The 25,823-nt window shown below is 32.8% G+C and overlaps 1 protein-coding gene across 7 annotated transcripts in view; it reads right to left on the bottom strand.

Moving 5' to 3' along the window:
- LOC118205803 (CREB-binding protein-like) overlaps positions 1–25,823 on the bottom strand; it is a 173,740-nt gene that overhangs the window by 70,856 nt on the left and 77,061 nt on the right. For all 7 annotated transcript variants that reach the window (XM_085810520.1, XM_085810519.1, XM_085810517.1 and 4 more), the window contains 3 exons: positions 23,525–23,676; positions 23,353–23,430; positions 17,914–17,973 (listed from right to left, as the gene is read on the bottom strand). In XM_085810520.1, the coding sequence (XP_085666646.1) occupies positions 17,914–17,973; positions 23,353–23,430; positions 23,525–23,676 (290 nt within the window). The remainder of the gene's footprint in view (positions 1–17,913; positions 17,974–23,352; positions 23,431–23,524; positions 23,677–25,823) is intronic.

Here is a 25,823-nt window from a genome sequence, read left to right as displayed (position 1 = left end):
GGATAAAGAAATTTTGAATGAATTAAAAGAAAAGAAATCGAATTTTCTGATCCATTGCGAAAGGAAACCGAAATTAACCTTTTAATCAGAGCGGATGTTATAGGAAAATTATTGACGGGAAATTCTATTGAATTACAGTCGGGGGTAACGGCTGTTGAAACGAAACTTGGGTGAACGGTATTTGGAAAACGAAATTCGGGTGAAAAGGATAATAGTTTGAAAACATTTTCAATGCATGTCAGGAGAATTCCTCTGAATGATTATGGGAACTTGAAAAAATAGGAATATGCGCTCCAATCGAAACTGTTAAAATGAATGAAGTTTTAATTTATCTGAATTTGAGAATAAAATGAAAATTCTTCCAGATGGAAGATATGAAGTAGAACTTCCATGGAAATGTGATATGACACATTTAACCAATAATAAAGAATCATCCTGGAAAAGGTATCAAAAGATGATCTATAAACTCAGATGTAGTAAATTTTTCGATGATTATCAAAATGTGTTCAAGGAATGGGAAAGGTTGAATCTTATTGAAAGTGTACCAGAAAACAAACTGAATAATGAATGTCATTATTTGCCGCATAAGCCTGTAATAAAATTAGGAAGTGAAACCACAAAAATTCGTCCTGGTTTTGATGCTTCTGCATCTGAGAAAGGGAAACTCTCTTTGAACGAATGTTTGTGCAAAGGAATGAATCTTATTGAATTAATACCTGATATTATAGATCGTTTTAGGATGTATCAGATAGGTATTAGTGCCGATATTGAAAAAGCTTTCTTAATGTTATCCATCGCATCTAAAGATAGAGATTTTCTCAGATTTTTTTTTTCTCATGCAATGAAGGGCAATTAATTTATAAGCATTGCAGAGTTGTGTTTGGAGTTTCTTCCAGCCCCTACTTGTTGAACGCATCTATAATGCATCTATTAGAAAACTGTCCATGTCAGTATAGTGAAGTTGCTCAAAAATTGAAATCGTCATTTTATGTGGATAATTGTTTATCTAGTGTTTTTAGTATTGATGAACAGTTTGCGTTTATTGATCATTCCAAATTAATCGTGTCAAATGGATGTTTTAACTTGCACAGTTTTGTAAGCAATGTGGCTGGTACAAATGTTGACAAACATTCAGGGAATACTTCCGTTTGGGGGTAATTTGGAATTTGGATAATGATACGCTGAGGTGCTGCACAGATACAGATACATTGACCTGTGATACGAAAATCACAAAGAAGACAATTTTGGCAATTGTGCAGACAATTTTTGATCCTATTGGTTTATTAACGCTAACTACATTGCTTCCGAAACTGTTGTTGCAAAAATTGTGGAAAGTAAAAATTGCATGGGGTGATGAATTGTCTCTAAATGATGCAAATACATTTTCAAACTGGTTTAAAGAACTTAATGTTTTGAAAGATGTTACTTTGCCTCGATACTTGTTTATTAATTACACGTCTGAACTACATGTATTTGTGGATGCTTGCAAGGGGGCGTATGCAGCGTGCGTCTTTGTTCGATCAGTATTTAATTCTGAGGTAAAAATAAATCTTGTACGGGCGAAGTCTAGAGTATCGCCTTTGAAACCTTTAAGCATTCCTCGCTTAGAATTAATGGCCTGTTGTATAGGTTCTAGACTTGCAAATTCTATTATCAAGTTACCTTCTGGTCTGATGCCACCACTGCCCTTTGGTGGATAACAGAGCAAGGCAATTGGTCCATTTTCGTCGAAACTAGGGTTAAAGAGATTCGAGAGTTCATGTGAGGTCATTCATGGAGACATGTCACAGGGAAACTGAATAATATTGCCGACTTGTTATCGCACGGATGTTTTGCGAAGCAAGTGGTTCGGTCTAGATGGTGGGAAAGCCCCTTCTGGTTGCGAGAAGGCCCTAAAAACTGGCTCACTGGTGAGATTATTTGTTTGCATGAAGAAGAAGAAGAATTGGAGAGGAAAAAGATAAAAATAGTGAATATTGATCTATCAAAAGATGCACATCCTTAGCTTCGAATCAGTGTATCCAATTATGATAAAATGATTAGAATATTTGCATGGATATTTAGATTTGTAAATAATTGTAAAGATGGTTCTGAAAAGAATAGAAACATTGAACTTTCACAGTATGAAATTGAAAATTCTGAGAAAATTTTAATTCGTTTGGTTCAAAATTAATTTCTGACTGATAAGAAATCTTATAATTTTATTGAAATGCTCATTGACGATGATGGTATTCTGAGAGTTAAAACGAGAATACTAAATAGAGATGGCCATGAATCTTTTCTGTATCCAATACTGTTACAAGAAAAATGTGATTTCACTAGGTTATTAATCAGAAATGTACATAATAAGAACTGTCATGCTGGTCTTCAGATGATGCAATGTATATTACGAGAAAGATTTTGGATAGTCAGAGCTAGAAAGGCCATTAAAAATGTCCTCTTTAACTGTATCGTTTGTAAAAGATTTAAAACTAAGGCTATGTCAAGCCAACCGACACCTCTGCCACCAGACCGAGATACAGATTGTACGTCGTTTGAAATCATAGGGATTGATTTGGCTGAACCCCTGTTTTTAAAAAATGGAGGAAATGTGTGGATCGCGCTGTTTATGTGCGCTGTGTACTGTGCCATTCATCTTGAACTTGTTAATTCTCTTTCTACTGATGCGTTTCTCCTGGTGCTTCGATGATTTGTTGCTAGGCGCTGATGCCCTAGAATAATCTATAGTGATAACGGGACAAATTTTTGGGGTGCACAGGGTTCATAGCCACATTTTAGTTAAAAAAATAAGCACCTATAAGCACTTTTCAAGCACATTTTAAGAAAAAAAATAAGCACCTGTCTAATTACATCATACACAACTGCATAACCTTAAAAATTAGACTTGTAATTTAAAATACTATGAGAAATGAAGTACTTATTAAGAGAGAATGAGCATTATCTCAATCATGGAAAATAATTACTTTTTTTTTTTTTTTTTCCCCCCCCAATTTTAAACAAACAATAGTTCAATTTACAGAACTAGTTTACAATGAGAGGGGAAAAAAAAAAAACTATGAAGAACTAAACTATATTACAAGATTTAATGATGAAATTTCAGTTCAAAATAGAGAAAATAAATAAGGCATATTTATTGTATTCGCTTGGAACCTAATAATAAATACAATTTATTTTTCCATTCATATTGATATTTAAATCTAAATTCTGAACATTTTCTAAATTTTCATTGTATATCAGTTTCCTCTTAACAGAAATTGCAAGCAAAGTAATTTAGGTAAAAAAGAGGAACATTTCTGAAATCAGAAGACAGAAATTTGCTTCATGCAGCCATTTTTTAACAGTAAAAGCTTAACTAACCTGCATACTTGGAATTGGCGAATATTCGGACAGTTGAGCGTAACTTGAAGGAGAGGGAGGGGGGTAGACTGTAGCCGCTCTTTAGATTTTTCCGCTAATAAATGCTTTTGACATTTCAATATGTGCATCATATAAAAATAAACCAACGGAACTAAAAAATATTCTGCTTAGCAAGCACAGTAAAACTCTTTCAGTTAGTAAGTAAGTGTTCATAAACAAATCTCGCACAAAACATCAAAATGAATTATCTCTGCAAAACATCGCAAACATTATTGTGCAATATGTGCGCTGTAATTCTTCCCTGCGTGATATTACGCAATCGAAATCAACAACAACTGCCGGTATTGGGAGAATAAAGAACTAAATAACCGGGGTGTTTTTCATTCTAATTTTCAACAGACGGCATTAAATTTCCGGAATAGAATCATTCTTCGCTTGGGTTGGTAGACCGCAGAACTTTTAATCCTATTCAATCCAGATTGGAAAGTAACCAAAAAAAAAAAAAAAAAAAAAGTCCGTTGCTTGTTTTGCAGTGAACTGTAATAGTTTCAATATTCAAGATTTTGCGGAGAAAGGGGAGACCTCCCAACCTTCGTACTGTATAATATATTGGCCAAAAAAATGAAATTATTTTGACTATTCGATTACTTTCCCTTTATTTAAGTCATTCCGAATATTATTCCTTAGAAAGCTAATCTGTGTTAAAACACAACCATTATTGGAAGCTTACTATACTTCAGCAGTTACTGATTATGTTATTATAAACATTCATACATATGCTCATAATATAAGCATAACGATCATAATAAACACGAATACGAACTGACCAAGCAGAACGAGAATGCAAATTTTTAAGATCTTGACAGAAATTCAAACGTGTGTAGTATTTGGGTGGGAGGAAAAGAATGCCGAATGCAGAGGAATTTTCTACTGCTTTCGCAATTCTTTGACCAATAGAATGACGGGCACCTGTCTGTACTCTTCGTGCACACCAAAGGTTATGTTAATGCAGAGAAAGGGGGAAAAGCTATTTGCGGGAGTATGACTCACCATCTGACATTCCATATTAGGAAGAAAAGTTGTTTATTTAGTTTCGGCTTTGGTACGGGGCGTTCATTAAAAAAAAAAATGCACTAAAAGCAAAAAAATAAGCAATAAAAACAAAAAGATAAGGGCTTTAAAGAAAAAGTAAGCACCTATAAGGGCCTTAATATTTTATTTTCAAATATAAGGACTTATAAGCACTTATAAGGACCGCTACGAACCCTGGGTGCATCTAATGATTTATCAAAACTAAATTGGGCTAAAGTATTGAAGGAAACGGGAACTGAAAAGATACTCTGGAAATTTATTCCACCTACTGCAGCTTGGTGGGAGAGGTTGGTGCATACAGTAAACGAATTGCTGAAACGTACTTTAGGTAAATCAGTGTTATCATATGAAGAACTTTATACAGTCAAAAGTCATTAATCCGGACTCGTCGGGACTTCACCGATTCCGTATTATCGATTTTTCCGGATTATAGATCATCAGTTTAAATCTCGTAAGATGGCATGCAGAAATTCTAAAATTAAAAATATGAAACCTTAATTTATGAAATAAAGAACAATTATCATCTAAAGGGTATCAAAATTTACAAAAAAAAAAAAAAAAAAAGCTTAATATTTATTTGTTTACTTTATTAAACATTTCTTTCAATGTAAGATGTTTTAAGTTGCTTCGTTTTATGTGATAATACTTTCTCTTTAATTCTATAAACAGACACAATTTCTTGTTCAGTTACAAAGTTCCACTGTTTAAGTCATGTTAATTGTTGTGCCGAGAATACCGACTAACTTGTCAATCGAAATTTTTTTGTTTTCACTAACCTCTTTGTCACATTCTTCATGTCTTTATCCATTTTTTGTTTGACGGACATCGAAACATACTTTTGTTTTGTACGATCCTTTGGGAGCTCCAGAATCGGAAATTCTATTTGACATAATCAAAAGTTTAAGTTTACTTTTATAAAATTGCTCTTACAGTCTGCAAAAAATAATAAGCCGGATACAATTTGAAGATTAAGGAACAACGCAATCATCAACATTAACTGAAAAAGATAATTTTAGATTATACCGTCCGTTATACATAAAACGCGGACGCGAAAATGTATTCTGCGCTTGCGCACACACATATGCGCAGTGGTAAAAGGTCTTACGCGCACGAATAAACGCCTATGCGCATGTGTCAACGTGGCGCATGCGCAGAAAGTTTTTAGCTTTGAGGTCCGGATTATAGATCATTCCGGATTATGGGTGTCCGAATTAACGACTTTTGACTGTACTATTATTTATGATTGTGAAACTATAATTAATTGTAGACTTTTTTTTTTTTCTTTTTTTTATTTATTTAAAGAAAAAGAAATCCTCGTGCACCACAAAGTATCGCACGAGACTTACAAATCGTAAGTGAAAAAGGCAGAATAGTAAGTAATATCATCAGTTTTCAACAATACAATGAAATCATAACAAGGAAAAAAAAACACAAGTAAATACAAAAGTATAAGAATGTATAAAGAAATCATTAACAGTGTTTAAAATAAAAGTCAACAAAATCATTGAAAGCTCGGTAGGCCGAAATCGAGGATACAAAATCATAACATTTCGGCGGCCAATGAATTCCAATGAATTTCAATCTACATTTCAAAAGATTTCTTGCTTTATCAAGCAGTGGGCAATCAAAAAGCAGGTGGAAAACACTTTGCTCAATGCTAAGATTGCAATTACACAAATTGGAAGATATCAGCTTAAATCGTTCAAGATAAACATTAAACTTACCATGTCCAGACAAAAATTGCGTAACTTTAAAATTGAGTAACAAGTCCTTACTTTTCAGTCTTTCAAAAATAGTTGGGAAGAATGCTTTTGTAACAGATCCCTTATCAGAAGAGATATAATCACAGTTCCACCACTCAATCATTTTAGCTTTAAATGTTTTTTTTAAATAAGATTTTGGAATATTTACATCAACGTTAATATCATTTTTAGTTGCATTCTTAGCAAGCCAATCAGCTCTCTCGTTTCCATAATTACCCGAATGACCACAGACAAATGTAAAAAACACTGAAATACCCCTCTTCTCCAGATCTCCGAGAGACTGCTGTATATTGACAATAATATCATTACATAAAGAGGTATTTTTAAGAGATTCCAGGGAAGAGAGAGAATCCGTACAGATCAAGTAGCTGGAACCACTTCCATTCTGGCTAATTATCCACTTGATTGCAAAATTAATACACAGAAGTTCAGAAATATATACAGTACATTCATTTCTAATGCGAAATTGGTGACACTCAATTTCAATATCATCTTCAAAAATAACATAAGCAGAACCAACTTTATCATCAATCCTACTACCATCCGTATACAGCACAAATGAGAATGAATTAACATCAGTGTCCGTACTATCCAGAATCTGTACTGGTTGTCTTACAGAAGGATGTAGTAGAACAGACAAGGGCAATAAACGATCAAAGTGAGAATTGGAGTAATTTGCAAGACTATTCTTATAATCTATAAAAGTCAGAATAAACAAATCCAGTGGTGGAAATCCGGCAAGAGAGAAAACAGCATTGTAACTAATAGTTCGGTAACCGCTTATAACTCGCAGCAAAATTCGTCTTGAACTCGAAGCAGGCGTTTAGAGTTAATTTTCTTTTTTAGAGACAATCCCCAAGCTCTACATCCATATGAAATAAGGGGTACAATGCCTTGTTTATAAATAATTGTGCTAACATTCGATTTAACACCAAAACTATTACAAGCAATTCGATTCAGCCCACGCTGAAGCCTCTCACATTTATTAGAAATGTAGGAAATATGCTTTTTCCAGTTAAATTTGCTGTCCAAAAAAACACCTAGATATTTAATTTCATTCACCCTCTCAAGGGGATTGTCATTTAAAAGCAATTGATATCCTTCATAAGTAGTATTTTTTCTATCAATAAACATGGCCTTGGATTTTGCATGGTTAAACTTTAACTTAAAATCTATTGACCAATGATAAATGAAATCTATAACATCTTGGGCTAGACGAAAAGCTTTTTGCATTTCTTTTTCTTGAATACAAATCAACAAATCATCTGCAAAGGCAATGACTTCACAACTGAAGAGATCAGAAAGTTTCTGTAAGAGATCATTCATAATAATAATCCAAAGCTTGGGACCGGAAACAGAACCTTGTGGACAACCTCTTTGAGGTCGGCGAAAACTTGAGGTGCCACCCAAAGAAAGCTCGACCGTCCTGTCTTTCAGCAAATCAGAAACAACATTAAACACATTTTGAGGTATCTTCATTTCTTTTAGTAAATTGAGAATAGCAGGCCACCATGCATTATCAAAAGCTCCTTCAATATCAAGAAAAATTAAAATAGTGTACAAACCTCTCATCTTACCCCTCTGTACAATGTTGCTAAGACGCAGAAGTGCATCCTCAGCACATTTTTGAGCAATGAAACCATATTGGTCAGCACTAAGAATATTTTCTTTATGTAGATGCCAAGTAATTCTGTTAGTAATTAGTTTTTCAAAACATTTACCTAAAGAAGAAAGAAGACAGATACACCTAAGATTATTCACATGTGGAACAGTGATATTTTGTTTCTTGGGTATCACAATAACAAGGGCGTTCTTCCAAGTTCGTGGAAAAGCACCAAGATTCAAACATATATTAAATAATCTATGAAAAACTGCAGGAAAAAGACGATGGAAGTATCTTATGGTTTCATTGGGAATAGAGTCCGGCCCAGGAGACCTGCCAAGCCCTAAATTACGAATTACATCATCAACCTCGGCCTGCGAAAAAGGAGGATCAATCTGAGACGCATAACTACTGCGAGCACATGAGCGCCACTGAGTATGAAAGTCATTATCAAGTCTCACACAATCAGGAGGAAAAGCTTTATCAAGAATAGCATCGATAGTTTCCTCCAAGGAAGACGTAAAGTTACCGCTTGAAAGACGAAGGCCCGAGATCTCAATCTTCCTCATAAAATTTTCTTTAATACCATAAGTGTAAATTTTTTTCCACACATTCTCATTATTGATATCGGAAAGAAACTTCCTCCAAGACTCTAATTCGGCCTCAATAAGCATTTCATTGTTTTTTTTCCTTAAATCAAGGTATTTCCACTTATACAAGTCCCTTATATCATTGCTAGTAGTCCTCTGGAACCTCCGTCTAGCCGTGTTGACTCTCTTTCTCATAATGGAAATTTCCAATGACCACCAAGGTACTTCCTTAATACATGCCCGAAAAATAACTGAAGTCATAAAATCTACAATCACATTAAGTGAGTCAGTGCTTGAGCAAGAATCCAAACCATTAATGATTAAAGAAATATACTGTGAACAATATTTTTCAAAATATCCCCAATTTGCTTTTTTTGTATTAAACAAAATTCTACTGACAGCAATTAAAGAAGCATCAGAAACAGATAAGTCGAATTCAATCATTGCATGATCTGACAATGATTCACAGTGCGAGAGACACCAGCGGGAACATTTGCTAGCAAATCAGCTCCCATAATTGTGACATCTATATAGCTTGATCCCTGTTCCGAACAAAAGGTAGGGCCACAGTCCTCATTGATCACATATAAGTTATAGGAGCTGAGAAAATCTCCAAGCTTGTTTCCTCGAGCATCACTGTAGGGACTAAACCACAGTTCAGACTTACTATTGGAATCCATACCCCAAATAAGCTTTGCAAGATCCTTAGCCTGGAAGACCCGACTTATTTTATGCAAATCAAATGCAATACATCGGGAGGGCTCAAAGTAGTATGAAAATAGAAAATATTTAGTATCTTTAAAAATAATATCAAGAGTCACCATATTATAATCCAAGAATCTCAAATCCAAAAAAGTAGGTAGAAATCCGGCTCGAACAACAATAGCAGCCTTTATGACCTCTGAGTTAAAATCATAGTATAACCTAAAGGAACTCGGAAAGCCAGGCATAAGACCATGATAAGAGTAAGGTTCTTGAATAAAAGCAACAGAAACATTGTTTACCTCCATATTCAAAACAAGTTGCTGAGTAGCAGCCTTACATCTATGTAAATTAATTTGAACAAATTTTAAAATAAAATTATGACTATTATCCATAATTTGTTCTTGCTATATTTTGACTTCTTATAAATTCATGACAAGAGCAACTTTCAGAAAAAGGCAAATGGCTTACATTTAATTTTTTTTCTCATCTTTTATTTTTTGATTGCGTCTAATGCAATTGACACAGACTTTCAAATTCTTATGTGGGCAATTTTTACTTTCATGTTCACGTGCACAGAAATAACAAGCATGTAGATTTTTACAATGTTCAGCACGGTGATTATATCCTAAACAATTAAAACACCGATTAATTACGACAAAATCATCCACCGTACAGATGCTCCAAGAAATTTTTAGTCTACATTCCTGTAAAATACCTCTATGCATGTCTGGATGCACCTCAACAACTAAATGTCTCGTATTTTGAAATTTCCTTAACGTAAATCGAATTCGAGATTCACTCCATTTATTTTCAGAGGCGATAACATCTGGATTTTGATTTTTTAAAACATCGAGAACATCCTCATCCCTTATCTCATTAGGGACATTTTTTATTAAGATCGTAGGATTCCTTCGTTTGGAAGGAAAGGTAGTTAATTCCGGTGATTTTACTTGAATTTCAGTTTGTATCCTTTTTAAATCATTTTCAGAGGGGCATTATATCAATACCTTGCCATTTCCAATATTTTTTAGATTGAGAATACCCACTTTTTTCTCTACAGGATTAATTTGTAATTTAAGAATCTTCTTAATATCCTCTGACGAACGATTTTCCGAAGAAATGACAAGACCACAACTTAAAGAATTTTGTTTTGCATTCTCCACAGGAGATGGCAGCACAGCACTAGCATACGTTGGTTTAACGAAAATGTCTTTAAGACTTTCCCTACAAGCTTCACGGTAACCCAACGACTTAATACGTTCAAAATTCTTAGTAATCAAACACTTTAACTCACACATTGCATGCCTTGCCTCTTCACGAATATTCTGGTTCATATTACACTTTGACTCAATAGCCGTTTCAAGTTTATCATAGCAACATTTAAGCGCACTATAAAACACATCATCGTCTTCGTCCATCTTGGCATTCTTTTACTTCGTAGCACTACTCAAAGAAGTAAACAAATCGTTAAGCTAGGGTTAACTATACCGAAATCTTGCAAGAGCCATAATATTAACAATACTTCTTTTAACTTGAAACAAATTGCACAAATATAAAGCAGAGCACTTGCACAAATAAAATTATACACAATAAATAGTTTACACACATTAATTATCGCAAAATAAAGATGAAAATCAGAGCTCAAGAAAACACACACAGCAATGGCACGAGCATGCGCAGTTATAAATTGTAGACCTTAACGTATGTTTCTGAAGATCCGCAGGAATTAGCGCTTCTGACACCCACCATGTTTCTTATCGAGAAGAGAAATTCCAATGTTGAAGATCTTGATGAATTAAATTCGTCAAGTCTTAATAAGGGATTAAAGTATAGAACTAAATCGTTAAATGATCTGCGACAATGCTTTAGAAAAGAATACTTTAGTCAACTGGTTCAAAAGCATAATGAAAAACGATCTCGGGAACCTGTAGTTGGAGAAATAGTACTGATGGGGGATGATAACAAAAAACGTTTATTTTGGCCCTTAGCCGAATTACAGAATTGATCCCTGGACGTGATGGAAAGACTTGCAAGGTTAAACTTAAGACCCGACATGGAACAGTTGTATGACCAATACAACGCATCTTTCCTCTGGAGATACATGCCAATGACAGAAACATAATTCCTGATAAGAAACTGGGTGCAGAGGAATCTAATTCTAGTGCTAGATGTACGTTAAAAGGGGGGTTGCACCTGATAAAATAGTAATGCAACAATATTCCTCCTTTGTAAAAGCTCCAAAAAGACTTGATCTTTTAAATAATGTTTGTTATGAGCTTGAGACTCAACCTGAGTCTCAAGGGGGGGAGGATGTTGTGAAATGAACTGAAGTAATAACTGGTGCGAATGGCTGCTGTTCATGACATCAGCCTGCGTGCTGAGTGTTTCGAATGTTTTGCTTGTAGACAGAACAAAAGCTGATCTCAGAAGAGTAAGACTGTTTTGATGAAAATAAGAATGGCTTATTAAGAATTTTTTGTCTTTATTTATAATGCACCCAGCCTCGGGTAGAGGCAGCCCGCAACTGAATGAACTGTTTTGAATATATTTGATTTATATATTTTCTGTGTTCTTCGTAACAGTAGCAGTGTTGTTCGACTTCCAAATGGCCTTTGATAGAGTATGGAAAAAAAGCTGCTCAGGAAATTAATCGGTATCAGTATTTGTGGAAATAATATTTTACTGAATTAAATCTTTTCTGGACCAGCAATTTATCAGAACTAAATCTGGATCACCTGTCTCTGCCTATAGACAAACTAGACAAGGGCTTCCTCAGGGTTTGGTCCTGAGTCCTGTTCTATTCAACATCATGATCAATGATATTATCCACTATCTTATGAATTCCCCTCCTGAGATGCAGACCCTTCTCTTTGCTGACAATCTTGTTTTGTGGTCTGCTGGGCAAGATATCCATGTTATCCAGGATTTGCTTAACATTCCCCTTGATGCCTTTTCCGACTCAGTCAAAAAACAATGAAATGAATGTAAATACAAGTAAGACAACCTTTCAGCTTTTTACCCTCGGTACCAAACCTTGAGAGATAGAGCTATTTAATGGAGGCCAGCAGCTCCACAGGACTGAAGAGGTTACTTACCAGGGAATTGTTTTGGATTCCAGGCTACGGTGGAACAAACAGGCCAACAGGATACTAGGTATAGGCCATCTGAGAAGCAGACTGCTTAAAAGGCTTACCAGTGTAAAGTGGGATATTACACAAGATCTAGCTGATACAACTTATAAATCTTATATTAGGCCTGTTGTCGAATATGGTGGTGAATTTCTCATAACTGCTCCTGAGTCAATACAGAACAGGATAGAAACTACTCAAAATAATGCCCTGAGAATCAACACTGGTGGAACATTTTCTACTCCTATCTGGGCCATGCAACTGCAAATAAATATTGAGCCTCTAACTCACCAAAGGAAAATAAGTACTCTCAAGATGGTTGACAGATTGATGAGGTGTGGTGATTTCTGGAAGAATTCAATCCTGCAGAGTGTAGGTAAAAATCTCTATCTACATTTTTACATGTGACAAATGAAGTGTCTGATTTTTTTCCCCCTATATCCTTTTTTTTTTTTTTTTTTTTTTTAAACAGATAGCCACTACTTGAGACTAGTGTGTTTCTAAGACATTTGAACTCCCCAAATTATAAGTTAAGACTTGGTTCTGCCAGTCAGTAAAAAATCCTACACTGAGACAGAAATGAAGATGGCTGCTTTGGCAACTAACGGAGAAAGATTTCATCTTACTCCGATGAGTATACCAATGGTTCTGCTATGGGTGCTAATATTAATGCTGGTGCAGGAGTTGACTCTTGGTCCTTTATCAGGGCTGATGCAAATGCTACCAGCTACAATGCTGAAATGACTGTTGTTAAACTGGCCTTGAATGAAATCATTAAACAAGATGATCAGAGCTTTGTGAAATTTATTGATTCATAGGCCACTATTAAAGCAATTCCTTCAGTCATACTTTAAACAATGAGTCTGTTTTAAATTCTCAGCTCGTGATAAATTCTCTAATAAATAATGGTTGCATTATTACTCTGCAGTGGATTCCAAGTCATTGTGGAATCTCTAATGAGATTTCTGACACTCTGGCTATAGATGGATCTGTCTTTTCTCAACCCAGTTTTCCTGTTTGCTATCACAGTGCTAAGAGAATCATTGAAGTCAGATGTGGAGCTCATCTTCGAGAGAAGAATGGGGACTTTGAAGGGGAAGATTTGGAGTTCCGTGATGGAGAATACCATTCCTTGTGACCTACCTAGACCTGTTGGTATCACAAACTTCTGATTATACCTCGTAAAACACCTACACAGATTTCGTTTAACAGACACTCCATCTTGCTCATCATGTGATATTGATGACAAGTGCAATGACCATTTGGACACTTGTTCTGGACTTTAATGACGTGGCAACAATAATGCTGTCAAAAAATTATTATACTTTTTTAATGTTTCTGGAATTGCATTGAACTGCCTGTCACAGACTAATGGCAATCATGCCTAGGTCTGGTGTAGAATTTGAAGAAAAAATAATAAATAAAAAAAAGTCTGAAAGCTTTCAGATTTTATATTACGCACAAAGGGGCGTTTTTTAATGTTTTGTGTGTTACCTTTATTTATTAATATTTCATGTCCTTTACACTAAAACCATAAAATTCAATTCAAGAGCAATATCGCAAAATAGTTTTGAAATGAGTATATCTTTAGAATTTCCAATACACAGTCTCGTGCACTGAAGATAAAAATGTTTTTCTCTGTACAATGTTGCCATTGCTTACTTTGAAGTCCTTGAGTTTGTTAATCAAAAATTCGTTAAAGTATTACAAAATATGAAATCAATAATAAAACAAATTCCAAATTAAAAATTCGGGCTTTTAGATGTCTATATTTGGTGAAAGATTATATTATTCAAAATTTGATGTCTCTAGCTTCAGTTGTTTTTTTCACAGAGCAAGAAACATACATACTTTCATGCAGACTCCTCATTATTTAATTTCTTTAAATATAATGCAGGGCTCTAATATTTTTGTGGCAACAATTTGAAAAGTTAACCGATATTTATAGTGAACCGATGCAAAATGACGAAACGAAATTAATAGCCCTTCTGGGCAAGATCTAAAAAAGCTATTGAATATTAAACATATATAAGTAAAATACACACTAAATGAAAATAAAATCTTCGTACCAAGAAAGAGTTGTCAATGAAATTTGGAATTTGTGAAGCACGTCCGCACATCTGAATGATGATATTTATTAAGGTTACACACTAGACAAATAAGTGTGGTGCTCATAGTGCCATTATGAACATTAAGTCATGTTTGTTTTAATTATGCAATCTAAATTCCGTGTGCTTTATTTTATTTATTATCTTCCAGATAATAATTCCAGTTTTCGTTTTGCAATAATGCAGAAAGATTTGACAGGGAAGTATCCATTGTGCATGTTTGTTTTCAGCAAAAATCAAGGAAATGCACTGTCTCATTAAAAGTCACGGTAGTAGAAGATGCTGTAGACTATGCTGCTGAAATTCATGTAGAATACTATGAAATTTCTCACAAAGCCATAAAAATCCTGTAACCCCATGTTATGTATTCATATGGATATTCATTTTGGTGAAAACTCAATTTTAGACTATGTTGCAATAAAATTAATATACTAAACACCAAATGTCAGATGTGCTTTACAGATAACATCAATAGAGCTATGCTGTAGAAAAAGGACAAGCAAATTCAAGTCATTAAACGTATCATGTAGTAGTAATTAATAAATTAATAATTATGAAATGAAACTATGAACATTTATGAAACTTTTACTCAATTCATTCAGTGAAACATATGTAATGAAATAGAGATTTTATTTTAAGTTTTCTGTGCAAATGCAATATTATTACATTTTCTATACTTTTTTGATAGTTACTTCTCTGAGGTAGGAATTGCACCAACACACACAAAACAAATACAACACAAAAAGGGATTCCTTGAGTTGAAAAATTTGAAGACCAATGACTTAAACCATTCCAGTAAACATAATAGGAAAAAAAAAAGTGCACGTGTAATACAGTTTAAGAAAACAGTTTTACTGGTTGATTTAGTCAGGATAAATGTTTCTAGACTTCCTTTCTTTGTATCATATGATATTATACTACCAACTAATCTCCTGAGTCTTCTCCTTATCATACTTATCATCAGTGCAATCTGACAAACTGTCAGTTCTAAGAGCTATTTCCAATTTTTAAAAATATAGCAATTTAAAAATAAAATTTAACAGCAATTTAAAAATATAGGATACACTTTTAGTGCTATGATCATTATTTATACATTGGTATAATTACAGAGGACATCTTTCTAATGCCACTGATGTATATTCAGGACAAAATATTTTATTTTAGGTGTTACTTTTATAAAAATATAAATCTCTTTGAGTTTCTTTTCTTAATTCCTTAGATAACTATTCATGCACAACAGTTTATCTTCCTCTCCATATCTCATGTACATTTGCATTCATGATATAACTATCAGATAAAAAATAATAGTGTTCCATAAAATAAAATAATTTCTTAATGAAAGAGCATATAACAAGCACGTCAAAATGCAGAAAGTTTAAAGGTCATACAAATAAGCACTATCCCATGCTTCTTGTTATATACAGTCAAAAATCGTTAATTCGGACACACATAATCCGGAATGATCTATAATCCGGACCTCAAAGCTAAAAACTTTCTGCGCATGCGCCGCGTTGACACATGCGCATAGGCGTTTACGCGTGCGCGTAAGACCTTTACGCGCAAGTGCATATGCGTGTGCGCAAATGCAGAATACGTTTTTGCGTGCACGTTTAACGTATAACGGACGGTATAAGCTAAAATTATACAGTTATCTATTTCAGTTAATGCTGATGCTTGCGTTATTCCTTAATCTTCGAATTGGATGTAGCTTATTATTTTTTGCAGACTGTAAGAGCAATTTTATAAAAGTAAACTTGAACTTTCGATTAAGTCAATTTCCGATTCTGGAGCTCCCAAAGGATCTACAAAACGAAAGTATGTCTCGATGTCCGTCAAACAAAAAGTGGAACTGCTGCAAAAAATGGATAAAGACATGAAGAAGGTGACAGAGAGGTTAGTGAAAACGAAAAAATTTTGATTGACAAGTTAGTCGGTATTCTCGGCGCAGCAATTACGGGACTTGAACAGCAGAGCTTTTTAACTGAACAAGAAATCATGTCTTTATAGAATTAAAGAGAAAGTATTAAAACATAAAACGAAACAACTTACATTGAAAGAAATGTTTAATAAAGTAAACAAATAAATATTAAGCTTCTTTTTTTGTAAATTTTTATACCCTTTAGATCATAATTGTTCTTTATTTCCTAAAATACGGTTTCATATTTTTAATTTTAGAATTTGTGCATGCCATCTTACGAGATTTAAACTGATGATCTATAATCCGGAAAAATCGATAATCTGGAATCGCCGAAGTCCCGACGAGTCCGGATTAACGACTTTTGACTGTATAAAAGTACTAATTCAGAAGTCAAACAACAAAAATCAGCGTTAATTTACAAATTTTTTGCAGAAATTTAACTTTCGGGTTGTTTACTCTCCCATCAATAAAATTCCAACTTCTATACTCAAGGACCCCATTCCGGATATGAATTTCTGGGGTATTTATAGGATTCCTTGCCAGTGCGGTTTAATTTACATTGGCCAAACTAAGAGAGCCTTAAAATTTCGCATCAAAGAACATGAGGCATATGTTAGAAAAAAGGAAACACAGAAGTCTTCTGTTGCTCAACATTGTTGGTCCGAAAATCACACTTTCAATTTTTCTGCTGCCAAAATTATTCAAAAAACATCTTCCATTGGAGAACTGGATTTTCTAGAGGCATTTCACATTCATAAAAATCTTTCTGTTCTAGTTAACGATCCTAATTCCAATCCAAATTTGCCTTCCGCTTTTAGAGAAATTATGTTTTAGTTCTGGTTTCGCCAACAGATGGCGCCACTTGCTTTTTCTTATCTTATCTAAACATTATTTCCTATCTTGTTCATTTGTGGTTTTGCAGCTGAAGATGATGGTTCGGTAAAATCATCGAAACTAGTCCTGTGAAAATTTTGTAAATTAACGCTGATTTTTGTTGTTTGACTTCTGAATTAGTATTTATTCGGCGTGTTATTGTGTCTTAATTGTATAAAAGTATTTACATTATAAAATCTATACTAAGATTTGATCTCATTTTTGTAAATGTTACAAATCAGCCATGTTAAATGCATAATTTTATAAACAATCTGGAAAATTACTCTTTGTAATGTTATATATCTAATATATATATATATATATATATATATATGGGTTCTTTAGTTTCGAAATAACAATTCATGTTCTTCATGTTCAAACAAAACACATTTAATAAAACATTAATACATCTATAATATAGTTTAATACAAAATCTATAACATTGTTTATCTATTACCACGATATCTATAACATCTTATATCTATTAACATGACAACTATAACCTCTTACATCTCTTAATACCACATCTATATCATCTTACATCTCCTCTCATAAAACAAAGAGGCAAGAGTTCAATCAATTTCACTCATGCAGTCAACAGTCAACAGCTAACATTTATACAGCGTGCAAGGAAAAATATTAAGCTATTGATTTAAAATCCCATATATATATATATATATATATATCAATTTTATAAGATTCTTAATTCATTTTAAATATACTGTTTTGCAGCATAGATAATCTTGTAAGGGGAAAAATTATGCTTAAATACTCACGGTTCTGGTTTCAAGAAATTATTTTTCATTTTTTGAAGCTGTTTTGCCTTTAAACTATTACTGAAATAAATAAGCAACCATTAATTCTTAATGACTTTATTTTTATTTAAAATACATTAAATAAATCAGAAACAAGTTTTAATTAAATATTAGTAGTTTCCCCACGCACACTTTTAGCATTTAGTATGCTAATTGTAAGAATTATGCTAATCATATGTAATTATTATTAAACTAAAGCAATAGTAACATAGATTATACTATTATTCTTGCAATTTGCATTTCATCAACACTTAATATGAACTGAAAAAAAAAGGTGATTTCATGAATGAACCCTGAATAGAACCCTGGCTACTTGTAGGTACAGTAAATACTCACTAATTCAGATAAATGCTGACTAAGTATAACAGTAGTAAGTGCCCACTGTGTATCAATGCACCCAGTTCAGGATTTATTGACTGAATCCTGGTGTTAGCCGATTAATGCCGCTAGTACGTTCATCTACAAGGCTATTCTTTATGGATTGTTTTCCAATGACAATATAATGTCAATATAACCCCCCTCTTTTTTTCAGAGGCTGTAAGTACATCAGGGTTCGTACACATTTCTGCACAAGGAAATTAAGTACTTTTAAGGACCATTAATGAAAAAAATTAAGGACCTATGAGCAAATGGAACTGAATAAATTCAATTAAAAATATTATATCTATGCCTGAACATGAGTAGCTTGCATTATTATTAAACATAACTTAATTAACAAAATTATTAATATTTTGAGAAAAAATTAATTTTATGAAATTTTTCAAGTAGCATTAAATATTTTACATTCATAATAACTGGACATATCTGAAAGAAGATAAGTTACATTTTAGTTACATTTTACTAACAGTTAGGTATTTTTTTTTTTTTTTTTTTTATGTCTCATTTTGTCACATACTTGCTCAGTCTAGAGGTTTAGTAAATAGTAAGTAGATTTTATATCAAGCAGCATAGGTTAAAATGATCATTAAAATCATAATCAGGATGATTCATAACAAAAGACTGGCTGTTGTCACCGCTCCTGCTTGCCTATAGAGAGACCTGCTAATCAGAACAAACCTGAAAGGACTGATGTAGGCACAGTTAGCAAATTTTGAAAGTTAGCTGACCACTGTCTGATGCTGTTAGTGTCATAACTTCGTGTAGAGTTCCAGGGGTTGTAACTCAGTTAATATAATTTAAGGTTCTATTAAGCCACTAAAGCATTAGCGGTGATAATTTGTTTTGCATTAAGTCTCACTAATGCAAAACAACTTATCACCGCTAATGCTTTAGTGGCCTAATAGAACCTCAAACATGAATAAGTTTCACATGAATTTTTATATTTCTGTGTTTTACCTTGAGACCACGGTAAAGGTTTAACACGTTGAGCCCGGCGCCGAATTTGTTGTCCTTTCTGTTCAGCCGGCAGCAATAGCCGGTGGCAATATTACGATCAAGCGGTGCAATATTGCTGACTTAAATTATTCATAAATTATACAAAAAAAAAAAAAAAAAAAAAAAAAAAAAGAGACATATATAAAGTCCGAAAGTATTGTTTGAAATGTTATGATGACAATTCAAAACTATTTGGATGCAAGATAGCCAAAAATGTTACCAAAATAGTTGTCTCGTATTGTAATATGTGTAAAGCTAAGCCCTATTTTTGTTTAGAATGTTTCAATAAATCTCATTAAAACTACATTTGATCACATTTCATTGAGACTATACTTATTTTTTAACTTTAATACTGTTGGTCCCGTGGAGCGATGCCAGCCAAACTAAAATTCCAGTACCAGTTCCCAAGAACCGACGCCGGGCTCAGCGTATTAATGAAAGGCAATAACTTGCTTTAATATAGAGAGATAACTTTTAAGATAATGCATTTAGTCATAATTAAATTAGGTATTAGATAACCTTAGTCATTATGGATTTACATGGCCACTATAAAATTAAATTTATTTTTTAATAATATTTGTTAAAAACCGTATTAATATTACAATCTCATAAAATTTCACAGTTTAAAATACATGCAATTTTAACATTGATTTTTAAACGATATTAGGATAATTACACATTAAAAGCTACAAAACATAAAACTCAACAAAACCTGCCCAGACATTTTGGCTAATTTATATCGATTTCCTTCTCCTTAAACATGTTTTCTAACAATTAGAAATTTGTCTCAATATGCAAAACAATGTTCTCATTAGTTTCTGCGTGTTTTATCTCCCAACTGTCAACCTCTCCACAATGTACTACCTATGAAGGCTTACTTGATCTGGTAAAAGTTAAATAGTCCAACACCCCCCCCCACACACACACACAGACATGAAACAAATTATCACTATGTCTGAAAGTAACTATAAATCAGATAATAAATTTAAATAAAGGTTTAAATAAGCTTCTTATTCAAAAAGAACTTGGAACATATAGGCCTGTTCTTATGCTAACAAAATCATTTACAGTTTGTGGTGATATAATTAAACAAGAACAGTCAAATTCAAACTAAAAATATGGGCTAGTGGTCAAAGACTATACAATTTAATTTCAATTTAATTTCAATTTAATCTGCTTCAGTAACTCTATTATCATAATAAACTCAAATGTCAGCAGCAGTAATGGAAAGACTAATAATTACAAATTATCAAGATGACACAACTAATGCAGGGAGCAAGTGGAGGTCAGAAACATACTTCTCTTACACTCCAGAAAACTTCATTTTATCACATTTTTCTGGAATCTTTTAGAATCGTGGGTCTATAAATTTGCCTTAAAATCTTTCTAAACTTTCCAAGCTTCAATGTCTAAAATCCCAAAGAAAAATTACCCCTACCAATTCTGTAACAACAAAAAGCCAGATATGTTTTTAAAAAAATCAGAGGAAAAAAGTGCGAAATTAATATTATAGAGAAAACTGATGCATTTTCTGAGAATTCTGATCATTCTGAGAAATAGGAAAAATTCTTACCATGAAAAAATTAAAAAGACATATTTAATTAATTACATAGCTATTTTGCTTTTGCTAAAAACTGTTTTGTAAACTGTGCTTTATAGCATTATTCCTTGCTTATTTTTCAGATTCAAAAAATTGTACAATATGGGGCCAAAATGGAACTTTATAATATGACAAAGAAAAATAAAAATGCTTTATTTTAATGTTATTTCTTAAATATAATTCCAATATATTACCATTATTTTAATAAAATTTAACAATTTTTGAATGTTCTAAAAAAATTGTGAAAAATTCCCAGATCTCGGAATTAAAAATTTTCTATAGAAACCGATCTTAAAATCGCCAAATTTAGAACTGTTTAATAAAAGAATTCACATCCCCAAAAGCGTAAACTTCTTTGAGAGCTCTTCATTACAAAAATTAAATAATTTTGAAATGCTTTTCACTTTTTGTTCAGAAACTTGAGTATCCCATCATTATTTATATTACAAATAGGAACAAATTATAACTCATGAACCCATTCAAAAAATAGCCATATTTGTCAGTGAATTGCCAAAAATATTCCTGCAAAATGCTAATTCACACTCCAAATGGCAGTCGTAAAAACAGACAGAAATTTCAGATGATTAAAATTAAGGACCTTCTGCCACTTTTGAGCAAAATTAAGGACTTTTAAGGACCAAAAATCGATTCCAAAAAACTTAAGGACTTTTAAGGACTCTTAAGGACCATACGAACCCTGGTACATGAAAGCATACTTGAATATTTTCGTGGCTATTTATGCTCAAATTTATGAAAAGTAACTCAGGTGAGCTCCTTTATTTTATGTCCAGAGAAGAAATGTTATGTTTTCATTCATACTGCAGACTTCATGAGAATATTCTGCAATAATAATTATACTGATATACATAATTATAATAAATTACATGATCAGTTCCCCCAAGGTACAGTTCGACCATCTCAAGTGCAACCCTGGTTGGCATTCTGCCAAAACACATAGACTCGTCCAAAAGGGGCGATGAAAGGGCTGCGACGTGAAAGGGCTTCTCTTCTCCGGAAAGAGCTATGCTGGGGGGGGGGGAAGAAAGACCCCATCCTTCCACCCTATTTTGAGAATAATTCGGTTCAAATGGTGCATGCATGTTTGCACTCATGGTTGCAGACGAGGCGGTCGAACTACACATTTTTTCCCCATCACAAATAGATTTTGTGGCAGGAGGGCACAACAACTGGGATTATACTCATATTACATTTTCACAAAAAAGCAGTTTACTTTTTACAGTTAAAAAAAATGTATGTACAGATAAGTGCCTTCAAGAATATTCTTTCTGCCTTGTATTTACCTTAATATGGGAAAATTATGAACATATATGTAGCCACTCCATTTTCCCATCAAAATTCAAATCAAATTTAAAATTTAGCATATTATCCAAACAAAAGTATCCACTTTCAATTCAATTTCCACAACTGCCTATCAGTCTAGAGTTTTGGGAATTTCAATCAACTAGGAAATGAAACAACTGGCAAGAGTTTAAATTTGCTAAATAATTTAATTATTTTTTTCCTGAAAAAGATATACAAAATCTCATGACATAAGACAATTAATTATAAAACTATTGAGCATTAAAATGTAATGGTATTTGTTTACAGAAGACATTTGGTTTTTAAAGCTTGGCAATATTGGTATTATTTACCTATAATTCAAGTTCCTTGGATCTTACATGCTTTGATAATTCTTGGTTTTGAGATGATCTGGTGTTGATGAATATTCTTTAATAAAATGCTTTTGAGATATCCTGGTGTTGATGACTATCATTTAATAAAATGCTTTTGGGATACTCTGGTGTAGATAATTATTCTTTAATAAAATGTTTTTGTTTCTTTTTAATGTTTATTTTAGAAATTTTTGATGTTTTAACTTAAAATAGTATCTAATAAAATGGTGTTCTATTTTTGACAAATTATGACAAGTACCTGATATCTTAAGTCTTCAAAACAAGCTCTGTGTATTATAATAGAATAATGCAACTCAGATAAAATAAAAATTAATTGAAAAAAAATGATAAAAATCACTACTGAGATTAGAATTAATTATAAATTAATGTTTCATTTAGAGGTGGAATGCAATTTTAAAAAAAAAATTATAAACAAAATTTTATTTGAGAAATTTCTTTTTTTAACTTTGCGATTAACAATAGTTCTACACTGCATTTGAAAAAAAATATATGAATTGATAATGAGTTAAAAACTGGGAGATGTGATGACTTATCAGGAGATTGAGAATATAATTAAAATTTGGAAGTCTGCTGGTAAAAACTGGCAGCACTGATAATTCAGTCCATAAAATAACCATTCATAATGCTTTATATGAAGAGTTAATACAGTTTGTATGCTGTTTGAAAAATTTCAAATTTAATAAATACATTACAAATTAATATATATGTCATGAGACTTATTTTACAACTTACACTAATGGTTCAACAGAATTATCTCCAAGTGTACAATCTTCTGAAATTTTAGAGAAACATTTCTGACAATATTTGATCCTAAAAGAAGCAGCAGAAAATAATAATTACTTACTAAGAAAAAAAATAACTACATAAAAATGTATATAATATTAAATTTTGTAAAAGAAAGTACCCATTGCTTTCTTCCCAATAAATAGCACCAACAGGTATAGAGCATGCCTGTGCACAATAGAGAACTTGAGCTTCGAAAGCATATCTTTGACCACAGCAGTAACCCAGTGACTGCATTGGCTGATCTATCACACTTCGGAAAACTTCTGAAAGCTAATTAGGTAAAAAAAAAAAAAAAAAAAAGATAGACTAAAATGCATATATATATTTCAGGATACAGAAATCTTAACAGCACAAATGTGAAATGGGGGCCAAGTTCAGGAGAAACGACATTTGGTGTTGTCAGTGTCACCCGCAAAATAGTTAACATCTAACAGATGGCAAATTCCATAGAAGTTTCTTTAATCACTGCTATAGGAATGCACAATTTTCTTCAATTCATTTAAAAAGTATTTATTACTTTCTTTGACATCAGATTTCAAACTTGGCAAGTTTTAACTGTCAATAAATTCCGTTCAAATATTTGACTTCTCCAGTTAGAAATTAACTAATTAACTCTAATTTTAATTGTCAAAATTGTTTTTAATTGTTTTAACTGTATTTGATGTTTTATATTTTCTATATTTTTCAAGTTTTAATAAAGATATTGAGGTTTTATGTATTTTTCCCTTGTCGCAAAATGAGAACTGAATTAATTGAATGAGAAACATATCTCTAATGAAATTTTCAGAAATATGTTTAAATGAAAGGAAGAATAGAGATCTGAAACCGCATTCAGCAATACTTGTTGGTAATGACCATCAGTCATGGAAAGATAAACTGCCATTAATAAGGTTTACTTTGAATACAGCCAAATGTGATTCAACTGGACATTCTGCTGCATTTCTTCAATTTGCACATAAAACATGATATAAAAGCTGTAAATGAGAACAATAACTTTGTTCCCGAAACTACTTCATATTTGAAACATTTTGCAAGAAGTGTACAACAGGTACAAGAAAGAGTCGAATTGCATCAAGATAAGCAGAAACAATATGCTGACAAAAAACAAAGAGAAACTCCGAAATTCGTTCCTGGAGATAAAGTTTGGGTTACCCTCCACCCAATCAGCAAAGATCCACTAAAGAAAACTGCTAAATTCATGCCGAAGCGAGATAATCCTTGTGTGATAGTGACTACCAGATCCCCAACCACTTATGATATTGTCGATCCTCACGAACCAGACAAAATTCTCAGCAAGTATCATGTTTCAGCCTTGAAACCATATCAAGATCAAAATAAGTTTCAGACTTTACCTCGGGTAACACCAGTGGTTTCCTTAAAGAAAAGAGGATGCCCAAAATGAGTAATACCACCCAAATCTGCACCTGTTGCACAAGATGCTGGTGATGCTAAATCTACAGCTCGTCAAACTCGCCAGTCCATCTGGTTCTCCGCCCACTGCACAAAGTAGACAAATGTCAGTTCCTGACTTCTTCCTGAGACGTATACAAAGTCAGAGGGGGAGGATGTAACAGAACTATTTAACTGTAACCAAACTATTTTATTGAACACCATCTAGTGGCAAAGAGGAAAAAAACGACAGTTGACCTCCAGCCGCGATGATGATAGCTGTAAATGAGAACAATAACTTTAATGTTCTAGATGTCTCTGTAATTCTAATGTTTGATGTTCCATTTGGTATATGTTTCATTTTTATGTATATTTTTTGTTTGTAACCATTCCTGTGTGCTGTGTTAATAATAAATCCTTTTAAAGCTAGCCGACATTAGCGTCTATTGAGGAGCGGCTACATTACAAAACTACTTAAATTGCAAGACTGTAAAAGAAGTTTTTCAAAATTAAATGTAAGGATGTTTTTATGACAGTTAATTACATTCTCAGTTCTAGACCAAGATGTTTGTTCAATGGCAGTGAATTTTGGATATGAATTAGCAAGTATCCCTTATGACATGTATCCCTTATGATGGACCGAAGCAGGGCAAGCTTGCAGTTTAACAGAATTCTTGAAACATGACTGGAAGATTTTTGATTAGATTTGATTTGAATGAAATTGGGGATTACATTTACACTTTAGTAAAAAGTCAAGGTGATTCAGAAATTTCTGTTGTTTCAGGCGAAATTTAGTGAAACGATTCATGGATGAAGGTATGTTAAACAATGCAGAAAATCAAACTAAATTAACTAACTAATAAAAATGCTCAAAACAGTAGAAAAATTTCACACCAAAAATGAAAACAAAATAAAATATTTGCAACTAAAAAGAATGAAATCAGATAAGCAAAGCAAAATATCAATTAAAAATTAAAATACTTAATAATACAAGTCAAACTTAAAAAATTGGGAAAAAATACTTACCG

This window comes from Stegodyphus dumicola, chromosome 2, assembly GCF_044657685.1.
Source record: "Stegodyphus dumicola isolate Sdum_Otavi_A_Nest chromosome 2, ASM4465768v1".
Taxonomy (NCBI): Eukaryota; Metazoa; Arthropoda; class Arachnida; order Araneae; family Eresidae; genus Stegodyphus; species Stegodyphus dumicola.
Note: the sequence above shows the minus strand (reverse complement) of the source record. Positions and strands in the feature narration are given on the sequence as shown.